The 13374-nt window shown below is 40.8% G+C and overlaps 1 protein-coding gene across 1 annotated transcript; it reads left to right on the top strand.

Annotated features, from left to right (window-relative positions):
• Positions 1-338: 338 nt before the first annotated feature.
• Positions 339-13341, top strand: SEPTIN2 (septin 2; the record flags this gene model as incomplete). The annotated part of the gene is made up of 11 exons (XM_079539920.1): positions 339-347; positions 1886-2006; positions 4206-4292; positions 5082-5205; positions 6458-6592; positions 8247-8364; positions 9272-9373; positions 9661-9806; positions 10611-10694; positions 12378-12435; positions 13237-13341. 11 exons carry the CDS (start codon positions 339-341, stop codon positions 13339-13341), a joined length of 1089 nt encoding a protein of 362 aa, XP_079396046.1.
• Between the last annotated feature and the right edge of the window lie 33 nt (positions 13342-13374).

The following is a 13374-nucleotide window of genomic DNA, read 5'->3' on the forward strand; positions in this document are numbered from 1 at the left end:
TGCAATATGGTTTGTCATATATCTGGTGCCTTCAGAGTTCCGTGTTCGTGTTGCTTGAGTTCATTGCACGCTAATAGGAATAAACTGCTTACTGGTTGCTGGGAATTGTGCTCCTTAATGCTGGAGATTCAGCTACTGGTCCTCTATGAAAAGCAACTCGTACTGTTTCAAAATGTGCACGTTCATTCAGAGGCACTCCTTTTCTAAGTTAGCATTAAAAGTGGACAATGATTTGTTGGGGTTTTTGATTTTTATTGTTATTTTTTTTCTCATGTGGTTTTTAATAACCTGGGAAACATTTTTTGTGTTTTCAGAATTGTTCCTGAGCTTCCATAAAAATGTCCAAGGTAAGAATAACGTTTCTGCCCTAAAAGGGAACATTCTAAAAGTTCTGTCTTATAAGTTTTGTCTTCACGCGGAATGTTTGTCTGTTACGTCGTGTTTGGTGGGGCTGTGCGTGCTAAACTTGCAGTTCACAACTGTGAGAGAATTCACATTTAGAAGATGACAGTGAATGATTGAGTTATGGAACATAGATGTTAGAATAGTTTCACACACGTAGGGTAAACCTCTGTCCTTAGCTGATACTCCCAGAAGGATGGAGTTGCACACAAGAAGCTCCATGTTGTGTTTTCACTGGAACTCCCATTCAGCTGCTATGTTTTGAGCAGGAATAACTGAGGGAAAGGATGTTCTTGTGTTTAATTTATTGTTCACATCTTCATTTCTTTAGTCAGTCAACTGATCTACTCAGCAGAGGCCTTCATAAAAATGTGGCAACTTGAATCCCAGCATGCCAGTATTTTTCATTTAATTATTTGTCTCTTGTATTTGGTGTAATGGGTAAAAACGTTAAGTTATCACAGCGAAAGGAATAAAAGCTACTTGTGTAATGTATTTGAAGAGGGAAAATAACAGGTCTGAACATTTACCTGCAGTATTTGTAGTAGAGAGCATTTGAAGCACTTCTGTGTTGTTTTTGCCATTTAAAAGAGATCTCTGATGAAGTTTCCAGCAGGTGACTGCCATTTCACAAGTACTGTTTTTGGCTGGACGTGCTAAAAACCACAGGAGTAATGGTGGCTTTCCTTGTTTAAGTGCTAAGCCTCGTGCACAAGTGTAGCAGAAATGCAGGTCGTGGCCTGAAGCAGTGATTGAGCACCTGGTGGAAGGCAGGGCCAACCCAGGGGAGCTCAGGTGCATGCAGTGTACCGGAGTGATTGGAAGGATGGAGCCAGGATCCAGCCCTTCCCAGACCTCACTTAGGGTTGGCAGTGGAGGTGAGGGTCTCTTGCTGGAGATCCCTGTGTGCCTGAGGCCTTCAGAGGGTAAGCAGCTTCTTTCCTTTGTTTCTGTGTTTGCAGCTGCCACACTTGAGCAAATTCTTACTTGCTGCAGCCTAGGACTTGGCTACTGTGCTGCCATTGCTGTGCTTTCCATTGTGTTACAGCAAGCTTTTTTATTTTAAGTTAGTGTGAGGTTACTGCTGAAGTGTGTAGCTGTAAATGTATTGTATGCTTCAGTAAGTAAATGTTTGAGGCTTTTTTTCCCTTATTTTAGGTGGTCTTAGATGAAAGTAAAGGGAACTTTTCTCAAATCCTAGGTTTTCTATACTTCATTGTGAATCTGTTGAATAATGGGCAGACTTGCACAGGGAATCTCTCTGTGATCATGCACCTTCAACTTGTGATTTCAGGTCTTAAATGCTGGGGGATTCTAATAAAGTTATTTTTTGCATCCAGAGAAGGGCAGGAGGCAGAGCTTTGGGAAGCCAAAGGATTTATGAAATTTCTGATTTTTCTATGCTTTCTTCTGGTTCTAGTTTATCGTATTTGAAACTGCTATGTCTTGTGTGGTTGCTTATTACTGTCTGATTTAATTTCAGCAACAGCCTGCTCAGTTTACCAATCCAGAAACCCCCGGTTATGTTGGATTTGCAAACCTTCCCAATCAGGTCCATCGCAAGTCTGTGAAAAAGGGGTTTGAATTCACTCTTATGGTGGTCGGTAAGGAAACATTGTGTAGTGTTCTTCACTGATAGAGAATTCAGAATTAAAGTGAATGTTGCTTCTGCTGTTGTAAGGCTTTAACTCGTGTCAGAAAGCGTTGCACTGCAACACTTAACTTCTTTGTACTTTTATTAATTCACGCATCTGTTGGTTTTGGTATCACAAGCCACGTATGGTAATCATTTTGTGGTTGAAGTGAAAGAACTCTGTGCTCCAATTATGGTTACTTCCTTCCTTCTGTCTCACAGGGTTCAAGCCTTCCGCTCAAAATTTAACTTAAAATTGCTCTCATATATGAATACAAGTCCTGGTGGCTTCTTTTCATTAAGAAAATAGTATTAAACTATTTGTTTTGCTTCTGTAGTTCAAAAGAACCTTGGGTAGATCTTTCAAAGGAGAGATGGGACAGGACATGATAAGTGAGAGTTCGAGCTGCTGATTGTTTGGGATCCCAGTAGTTACAGGTGGCATTTATCCTTCAACCTGTCATTAGCTCTGCCAAATGGCAGCCCTTGTTTTGCTTTTGTCCCAGTTCTGTCTTCAGCAGCACGGTGCTGGTCTGCACTGGCCCTTAGTTTTGGCTTCTAAGAATTTGGTAGTGGTTGGTTCCTGTTACCTGGGGCGAGGGGAAGAAAGAAGAGAGCAGGGACATGGGGAAATGAGGTTATACTGCATGCTAATTACCTTATGATTGTTAGGAGTCATTTAATTTTTGCTTCAATGGATTTGCTTAGGATAATATCATAATGGATACCTTACAAAACCTAAGGGTAAAACCAGCCTTTAGATGTTCCAAGTCATGGTATCTGCTGTGATTCTTTGGCATTTGCTATTTTTTGGTCCTACATGTAGGAAATAGGGGGGGTGCTTAAAATCCACGTCTCTCTGAGATTAATTGCAAATAGTGCTACCTAAAATAGTCCTGGTAGAAAGCTGTCCAAGATTATTCAGACCAAATGGTTGTTTCTGCTGTCTGCTGAAATAGAAAACAGTGGAGAAATGGCATGGTATCAGAGTGACACCAATTAGCCCCCTGTGCCTCGTCTGACTGTGATGCTATTGCTTGCCACTGCTCAAAGGGGTAAATGAGAGCTACAGCAAGAGAACTTGCACAAAAGTAACTTCACTGGAAACTTGGAGTGATGCTGTAAGATACACCAGCAGAGGGAGGAGCTGATGAGAGTGAAGATAAACTGTGTTTTAAATTGTTGATTACTTCAGTAGTTTGGAATGTTAATTTTTTTCCTCTTGAAATATGCATGGCATTTAAGTGTGTTCCTCATGGCCTATATCATAATGTCTGTACTGAGCTATAACTCTTCATTAACCTGCCATGTTTCTTACCATCTGATCAGGATTTTAAGCTATCAGTACTCAGTCAGGGAAAAAAAGCTGCTTATCTTTGAGAGACAAGGAAACTGATTTGTTTTAGATGTGCTGTTTACCCACACTGAAAGCAGGCAGTGTTGCTGGTCACAGTCAAAGCTGTCTTGGTTTTGCTGAGCTGATGCCATGTGAGTGTTAAATCACTGTGTCTGCATGCCTCTTTCACTTGTAGAGGCTGCGTTGGTAAAATCTCATTTGGAGAGAGGTGTTCTAAACAAGAATAGCAGCTCCTGCTATTTCTCTATTACTTCTCAGTGTGTGTGAGCTTCTATATTCTGGAATATATGGAATTATGGAACAGTGAGGTGACGGAGCATTGGAACAGGCTGCCCAGGGAGGTGGGGGAGTCTCCTTCTCTGGAGATGTTCAGGACCTGCCTGGATGCCGACCTGTGCGACCTGCTGTAGGGAACCTGCTTTGGCAGGGGGTTGGACTCGATGATCTCTGGAGGTCCCTTCCAGCCCCTACAATTCTGTTAATGATAGCAGAAAAGCTTGCTTTCAAACCAGAAGACGTGAAAAGGGAAATGATGTCTGATTTTAAATTAGGGACTCCACTAGGCTAGCAGGTCTGATTAGAAATCATCAGAAACCTCTGAGGAAGTGCATTATAAAGCTGAGGTGGATCAGCTGTTATTCAACATTCTCGTGCAAGTTTTTTTTAATACAAAGTTACAAGCTGTAGGTCTTTAAATGACAACTGCAATACTTAGATTGTTTTTCACATCAGATATAGTCAGATGTTGCTTTCTGGTTACCGTTGAGATTAATTATGCAAATATATTGAGCTTATCTGTATGCTGAACCCCAGGTGAATCCGGACTGGGGAAATCTACGTTAATAAACAGCCTCTTCTTGACAGACCTCTACCCAGAACGGATAATCCCAGGAGCTGCTGGTAAGCACGCTCTTCCTGTTGCTCTGTTCTGGCAATTTGGAAGTGAATTTTTATCTTTGGATTTTGTTAATAGCCGAGTTATTGTTTCTAGCTGTCATCATACTGAGGTATTTTCTGATAGTTGAACTGCCAGATAGATCTGGTTCCTTCAGTACCTGGCCCTTGTGATTTAGTCCTGGCCTGTGCTGAAGGGTTGTACTGGCAGCAACCTGTTAATCTCTCCTTTTGCTTAGTGTTCATCACATCACATTGAGATAATCAACTGAAACAGTCAGAATCTTTTTTTCGGTATTCAATCTATTGTGGTTTTGAACATGCACATTTTTAATGCTCCCTCAGGCTTGCAATTTGATTCCTTTGCCCATTTAGTGGATGTGCACTTTCTTTTCAGCCCTTTTTGAATCTGCTAAACAAGGCATGCAATGATCCAGCCAGAGAGAATATCATAAGAAAACAGAGGAAGATGCTGTTTTTCCCTCTTAGCTCCTTGTTAAACAACTTGCTGTAGCAACTTTCCACACTGACTGAAAACCACTTATCACTTTCAACCTTAAGGAAAAAAGATCTTATGTATAATTCAGTGTTGCTTTTCAAATTACTGAGTACTTAAATTTTCTCTCAGTCAGGCATTCTTTCCCTCAGTTTCTACAGAGACTTGAGGAGAAGTAAAAAAATAATAAAATAAAATAAAAAATCTGTTTTCTAACCTGCCATTTATTTAATCTGATCTGATCTCAAAATGACCTCTTATAGATTCTATTCTGAAACACCAAACTTCTTATCTTTTAGAGAAGATTGAACGCACTGTGCAGATTGAAGCTTCAACAGTTGAAATAGAAGAGAGGGGTGTGAAGCTACGTCTGACAGTTGTAGATACGCCTGGATATGGGGATGCTATCAATTGCAGAGATTGGTATGTGCACAGAATGTCAGTCAGCACCTGCAGATCAGTACATGTCCACGCTGTGCTTGTGCGAAGGGGGGGTGGTGAAAATAACTGCCCAGCTCATCCTGTTTTGGAGGTTAGCTTAAGTACTGAATGTGAGCTGTGATGTTTGGAGAGATTTTTGGGCAGGTTTTTAAGTAGATTGTGTACTTAACATTTTTTCAATATTCAGAAAGCATTGGAACCTCTGTGACACAGTGAATTAAAGAAAGAGAAAGTAATTTGTCTACTCTTTGGTGCAAATAAAAATCCACCTTTAGATGTTGTCCAAATCCATCATCTGAGGATTCTAAGATTCTGTGCTTTGTTTTTTTAGTGCATTTTCATCACCTTAGGGTTCTGATGTTTCTAGAAAGTTTGTGTTCTGATAAGTACTGAGAAATGAAGAGATGAATGGCATTCAGCCATAACCTCTGCTGCCCACCTTCTGCCAAGAGCTCGCACGTCATCTCAGCCATTCTCGCTGCAGCATCGTGCTGCCCCTACTTTCTGCTCCCCGTTGCTTCAGTTCTCCCATTAGTAAAGACTTATTTGGGATTGTTGCTTTGCTTACGTTGATTCTCCACCTTACTTGGGAATCAGAACATCTCGTGCAAGACAAACGTTTTATTTATTCTTCCATTCAGTAACAAACTGGTATTCCTGTCCTTAGCTTATGGAGTTGACCACTGGCAAGCATGCAATAGGAGTATAGCTGTTCTGTCAAACTAAACAGATGTGTATGTAAGGTGAAGTGGTTCAGGGAGATGCAACTCAGAGCAGTAGTGATGCGAGATTCCTGCATTTGCAGCTGCCGGCTGACTTTGCTCTTGCATCAGCATCAACAATTTGATGTTTTAAATCAATTTGGAATAAGAAACTTAGAGTATCTTCAGCATGTGTGATTAATGCTTAGTCACAAGGCGAATACTAGCTCAAGAGTTATTTGCTTAGAAGTTAAGAAATGTATTATTATGTGTAATGTATGCATATTTTATCTTAATATACATGTACAATGCATACATATGATGTATTATGCATAGCAGTAAGAATTGCTTGTTATTTTGCAGTTCAATTAGAACGCTCAGGTGTGCACATATGGTCTGACAGCACCAGTAAATTCTGTTCATCCATAGGTTGTTTTATCAGCAAGTTGTCTTTTCAGTGATCTTTCTCAGGTAACATTACAGTGCTGGCCGTTTGGCAGTGAGCACAGTTCAAGTCTCCATTTACTTTCCAGCTTTAAGACCATAATCTCCTACATCGATGAGCAGTTTGAGCGCTACCTGCACGATGAGAGTGGTTTGAACAGAAGGCACATCATAGATAACCGTGTTCATTGCTGCTTCTATTTCATCTCACCATTTGGTCACGGGTGAGTATTTCTGTCAGTTCATTTTTGAAATGATTTGACTGCAGTGAATTGTTCTTGTGCCTGCTGATGTAAATCTTCAGAATCAGATTGCCGTTCCTTAAAGTAGGTGTAGAACTGCTGAAATTATTGTGTTGCCTCTAAGTCTTTTTCCTTACACAGAGAATGAGAATAGTTGGAAGCAACTGACAAGGATCATTAAGTCCAACTGCCTGACCATCTTAGGGCTAACCAAAAGTTAAAGCTTATTAGTGAGGGCATTATCTTGGTCCCTAACAGGCATGGTGCATCAATCACCTCTCTAGAAAGCCAATTCCAGTGTTCCACCACCCCCACAGTAGATGTATTTCCTAATGCCTAATATGAACGTGCCCTGGTGCAGCTTTGTGCTGTTCCCACACGTCCTGTCAGTGGTGACCAGGATGATGAGATTGACACCTCAGTTTCCCCTCCTGTAAATTGTAGACAGCAGTGAGCTTGCCTCTTCACCTCCTTTTTTTCAGGCGAGGCAGTGTGTCCTCAGCCTCTCCTAGGACATGCTATCCAGCCCTTTTGTCAGCTCTGTTGTCCTCTTCTGGTCATTAGTGTATCTGATTATTATGTTACCATCCTTTTTACATCACTAAGTCCAGAACTGCACGCAGTATTCAAGGTGAAGTTGCACTGATGCTGAACGTATGCTGATGGATGTGCTGTGTTTGATGTACCCCGAAGTGCAGTTCTCTTTCTTGGCCATCTGGGCACGCTGCCTAGTCATGCTGCTGTCAGCCAGCACCAACAGATCCCTTTCTGCTTAGTTATTCTCCAGTCACTCATCTCCCAGGCTTGTACCTGTCTGGCATTGCTTCGTCCCAGGTGCAGAACCTGGCATTTTCCTTTATTGCATTTCATGCAATTGCTGATTGTCAAGTGCTCCATTGTATCTGGATCGCTCTGCAGGGCCTCTTGTCCCTTTGGAGAGTCAACAGCACCTCCCAGTTTAGTAAGGTCAGCAACTTGAATTCAGAAGTGAACTTCTGGATTCAATTCCTGTATCCAGATCATTATTAAAAGTGTTGAAGTCCCTAGAACTGAGCCCTGGAGAACTCCCCTGGTGACTGGCTGCCCATTCACTATGACCCTTTGAGCTTGGCCATTCAGCCAGCTCATCACCTAACCTTATCACAGGAGAACAAATACTAAGGTGGCACCTTCCCTTTGTGAGCCCATGTTGACTGCCTATAATCTTAAATGCCCTTCAGTAGTGTACAGGGTGATCTTCTCTATAACTTTTCCAGACTGAGGTCAGACTAAGAGCTCTGTAGTTCCTTTGGTCTCCTCTTGTGCCCTGCTCATAGATGTGTGTAACATCGACTAGCTTCCAGTCAGCACACAGCTTAGCAGATTCCCAAGACCTTTGGTAACTGTTGAGAGGAGCCCTGATAGAACATCCCCCTAACCCCTCAGTGCTCTGGGGTGAGCCCTGCCAGACCCTACGGGCTTAGGAATTTTCAGCTGATATAACTTTTTGTTAGAATGTCAGTGGCCCCCAGTCGTGCTTCTCCACATCAGGGCCACGCAGCCCCAGAGACATCATTAACGATAAAAACTCCCAACCTGATTGATGTTGATCGTTTATGTTAAAATAAATTAAACTTTTCCCTTGTTTTATTTTTAGCCTTAAGCCTTTGGATGTTGAATTTATGAAGGCAATACACAACAAAGTAAACATTGTACCAGTAATTGCAAAAGCTGACACGCTTTCACTGAAGGAGCGAGAGAGACTAAAGAAAAGGGTAAGTATTTTTCTAGCTTGCAAAAAAGTGTTGCATTTTGGCTGTGGCAGTGTGGTCACTCTCAAGAGGAGTCTCTTTCAACCTCTACAAGAAAATATTATCTCATATGCAATCTGTACCTTTATCTAATACATGTGTTTGTATTTTAAGTTCTTAACATTGTTTATTTAACTGGAACTCACCCTTAAAGTGTTGCCTGTGAAATGGCAGACTGGCTGCGCATACAATTACACTGAGTCAATTTTGAAACTTGGAAAATACATTTAAATATGTTTGGTAGTGGTGATTGCTCCCTCACCTGTTTGATCAGCTCCAAGGCAGGGACAAAGCATCTCTGATCTGCTGGAACTTAGCTTTGTTCTCAAGTAGAACTAGAATATAGTAGTATTCCCTAAGCAAGGAAGGCTGTGCTTTGCTTTTGTCGATTACAGTTAATGTGAAACTGAATGAATTGGAAGGCCAAAGTGTTTGCATTTTTTCTATAGCTTTGTTTAAAATTACATTTCATGGCTAGCAATGCATATAATTCTAGCTGTAATACGAAATGCTGTAAGGCTCAATTGCAGGTCTTATTTCTATACAACAGCTACTGGGCAATTCTCCTAGAGGTACTAATTTTTTGTAATAGAAGCTGATTTAATTGCAAATACAATTTTGACCTAGTGGAAATTTTGGTATGTTAAGATAAAGCAGCAGGGAGGAAATGTACCACTGTTTGTCTGAAAGTGTGGGAAGCAGTCATTGAATGTCATGAAGAAATGTTCTTTAAAAGCACATAGTTGGCAAGAAATTTGAATTAGTAAGATATACACAATCTCTTGAACTTGGGCCTAGCTTATCAGTTTACCCAATGCCTTAAAAGTGCTCACTTTGTGTACATTATCTCAATGTCTTATGAAAATTGCAGATTCTGGATGAAATTGAAGAGCACGGCATCAAGATTTATCACCTGCCTGATGCTGAATCTGATGAGGATGAAGATTTTAAAGAGCAGACCAGACTTCTGAAGGTATGAATGTACTGTATCTTTTCAGAAAGCTCAGGTGGCATTTAATCAAAATACATAAGTGACCTTTGAGACCTTGAGTGAGTCACTATGGTTGTGTGCTCAGGCTTCTCTATTGGAAAGATGATGATAATAATGATGGTTTTTGTTTTTTTGTTTTTTTTTACAGCTTCAAATTAAAAGCATTACGAATTTACTACCATAATATGCAGTCCTGAGTAGAACAAGTGTTGTTGCTGTGTTGTTTGTCCTAGTTCATTGTTAGTAGTTGTTGAATTTTGGGTTTTCAGGCCAGCATTCCATTTTGTGTAGTGGGATCCAATCAACTCATTGAAGCCAAAGGCAAAAAAGTTCGAGGTCGGCTGTACCCGTGGGGTGTCGTTGAAGTGGAGAATCCAGAACACAATGACTTCCTCAAATTGAGGACCATGTTAATGTAAGTTTAAAAGTTCCAATTAAATAATAGCTTAACTAAAAAAAATAGTCAGGAAGATACTCAGACGTTGGAATGGGGGTTTGGGGAGACTATGGAATCCTTAAAGGGGATGAGTTTGTCTGGAGGAGGCTGTGAGCAAGTTTAATCTAGTTGGCCAGGGTAGGGATTGGCCCAACACCCTCCACAGAGCCTTTTCAATATGGATTACTTAATGATTCTATGAAAATAATCTTGTGTCCAAGTCTTCTGTTGAACACACATGCCCAAGAATGTAAAGTAGGTTGCTTTTCATCTCGTGCTTGTTGAAAGATGTATCTATTTCTAAGCTATCTGTCTATATAGACATATTTGCAAAGTATTAGACTTCAAAAGCCTGCTGGTCAGCATCACAGAATGGCCTGGGTTGCAAAGGACCACAATGCTCATCCAGTCCCAACCCCCTGCTGTGTGCAGGTCGCCAGCCAGCAGCCCAGGCTGCCCAGAGCCACATCCAGCCTGGCCTTGGATGCCTGCAGGGATGGGGCATCCACAGCCTCCTTGGGCAGCCTGTTCCAGCTAAGGTTTTTCAGGCTTTGTTGCTCTACTTTCCCTGCCCAGCACTGCTTTGTGTCACATGGGGAGATGGCTTATGTATGGGCTGCCTCCGAATCCAGGGTGCTGTTTGTTTGCCTTTTGTAGCCTTGATTTAACATAAATCAGCTCTGAAATTGTTATGTTATATGAATCCATACACTGAGCACGCTGACCCAATGTGGTGCTTAACCAAGCTGATGTTTTACCTTTCCATTTTTCACATTCCTCTAGCACCCACATGCAAGATCTTCAGGAGGTGACCCAAGATCTTCACTATGAGAACTTCCGTTCTGAGCGGCTCAAGCGAGGCGGCAGGTTGTCATCTTATTGCTGCAGGCCACGTCCTCCTCTGAATTCATTTCTTGGTCTTATCTCTCTCTCCCCCCACCATTTAATTGCAGCTCTCCAGGGGCAGTTAGCGAGAAGTTCAATCAATCCGTTTACATTCACTGTAAGAAAAAGTCTGATGCAAATCTGAGTCAGTTGTGCCTTTAAAAGGAGCGTAATTAAATCTCTGCTTTAAGGTTTGAACACAGTTTGCTTGGTGTATTCAAGGTAAAAACATAGGGAAAATGTATGATGAACACCTTCTAAAAACATGCAAGTTGGGTAAGTGCTGATTCATTAAAATGAATCATTTCTTTGACTTGCTTATTTGGACTTTAAGAAAGTAGCTTTAAGAAAAGAAAGTCAAGTCCTGTGGTAGTTAATTTAACGTGATATAAATAAATAGTTCTCTTTGAACAGCAGGCACAGGATAATGTCTTTCAGTCCTATTTTGGGCTGTGGTAAAAGAGGCAGGTAGAACACCCTGTTTCTGAAAAAAAAAAAACAACAAATAGAGCCTCTGAAGTTGAGTTTGTGAGTTCTTTATGGAGACTGAGTGCTTCCTAACATAGATTATGTTGCTTCTCTTATTTCAACCACTAGAGGGTTTCGTAATTGCACGTGTCAGTGGGTTTGATACATTTTGCAAAGTTTTCTCCTGCTGTTGCCATAGATTTTGTCACATGCCTGGTCTGGTTTCAGAAATAGGAGTGTTTGGTTTGCACTTTTGATAGTGCTCTTGCTGATTAAGAGGTCTGTTAGCAGATTTTCCACACTGCAGCGTGGGATAAGGAAAATGCACTTGCAAGTGTATGAAATCCTGAAGATATAGTACATGCAAATAGTCTTCTGCCCAGTTTCTCAATGTAAAATTGAATGTTCCCATTAAGCAGCAGTTTTCTTAGATACAGATGGAAGGTATTAACTTTGACAGGAGCAGTCAGGGTTTGTGCTGTACTTTTACACGTTACACCCAAGGAATCTGTGGAACTGGGGAAGAACTAAAAGTGATTATACTGTAAAAATAATCAAACTTCAAACTCTTAAGTGGAGAAGAGGATAAAGGATGGAAGGGTGGCAGATACGTACAGTGGTTTGCTGCTTTGTGCTTTTGGTTTTGAGTAGAAATGTGTACAAATGTATCCTAGCAAGTTTACTCAAAAATAAGTGTACAGATTTATTGAACGGCGTTCACTTTAAGTACAGTGCTGTACTGGAAACAGGCTGAGGGTCTGCATCTTCTTGGTTTCAGCTTTTCATTTACTAAAAGCTTTGAGGGTAAGAAGCATAGTTTGATGTGTGCCTTCTAGATGTTTGATAGCAATTGTAGTTCATGACGTTAGAGATGAGAGAGAACTGTCAAAAGAAGGTTCCACCTGGGGGTAACAGGGTTTCAAAGTTCCTGGATGTTAACAAAAATAGGGAAGTAACATGTAAAGTATCTTGTCCAGCATTATCTTGAACTTGGTTTGATTTAGTTGTATTGCTTCACTGCACCAATGAAAAAGAATTGAGCACAGTGTACTCAGATTTCTGAATTGTGTGGTATTCCAATTGCAGTCAGCTGAGTTAACGCCATGCTCAGACAAACTGCTCTACTTGAGTAATGTTCAGAAATAGCTTTCACTGATGCCTACAAACATGTTATTGAACAATATTTTTCTATCTTAGGAAAATAGAAGATGAGGAAGTAAATAAAGACCAGATTCTGCTTGAAAAAGAAGCTGAAGTAAGATGAAAAATCTCAATTATTTGGATGGGGGAAGCTTTATCTTTGTTGTTCTCTTTTGGGATAGGTGATTTATATGATCTTGATAATCTGTGATGGGAAGGATGGAATGTTCTAATATGCTAATAATACTATGCAAGGGAGAGTAAAAACAATATGGAGAGATATAGGGGTTCTCAGAATACTGATTTTATTGGAACAAATGCAATGTCAGATTTAATCATGCTGGTCAGTAATGGTGGTTCTGCATGTTGTGTGGGGAGGGAGAGCCGTCCTTGAATGGATGGTATGAATGGATGGAAAGGTTCTAAACTTAGAAGTTGCAAACTGGGAGGAAAAAGTCAATTCAACTCTGCAACAAAGGAGGAAACAGTAGTAGGAATTATCAGGAATAAAAGACAATGTGGAAATTCTCTTGTTCTGTCACTATGATAAATCCGTACTTTATAGCTCCAGTTGTTTTGCAAACAAATGTAAAAGCTGTAGTGAGTTCAGCATTTCAACAGCACCATTCTTTCTTATTTAACTTTGGGGTAAGAAAACACTTCAGTTTAGGGATGCTTACAAGTCCCAGGTTACAATAAGAAAGCTTATTGATTTCAGTTAGCAAATTTCCAGCCTCTTCCTGGTTGGAATATGAGTGGTAGACAAGCAGTCCATAACCTAAGATTGCAACTTGTCAGATCGAGCCCATGCAGATGTGCATCCCATCTCAATGTGTATGATTTACAGTGTGGTGGCAGCAGAGAATCATATTCTGAGGTGAGGTAAGGCTGAAGGTTCTCTTATGCTGTATTTCAGCTCCGTCGCATGCAGGAGATGATTGCGAGAATGCAGGCGCAGATGCAGATGCAAATGCAAGGTGGAGAAGGGGAAAGCAGTGCAGTTCAAGGACACAATGTGTAAAGCTTTGGGTAAGATGTTCAAATAGTCATTTAA

Source organism: Tetrao urogallus, assembly GCF_951394365.1.
Source record: "Tetrao urogallus genome assembly, chromosome: 9".
Classification (NCBI taxonomy): Eukaryota; Metazoa; Chordata; class Aves; order Galliformes; family Phasianidae; genus Tetrao; species Tetrao urogallus.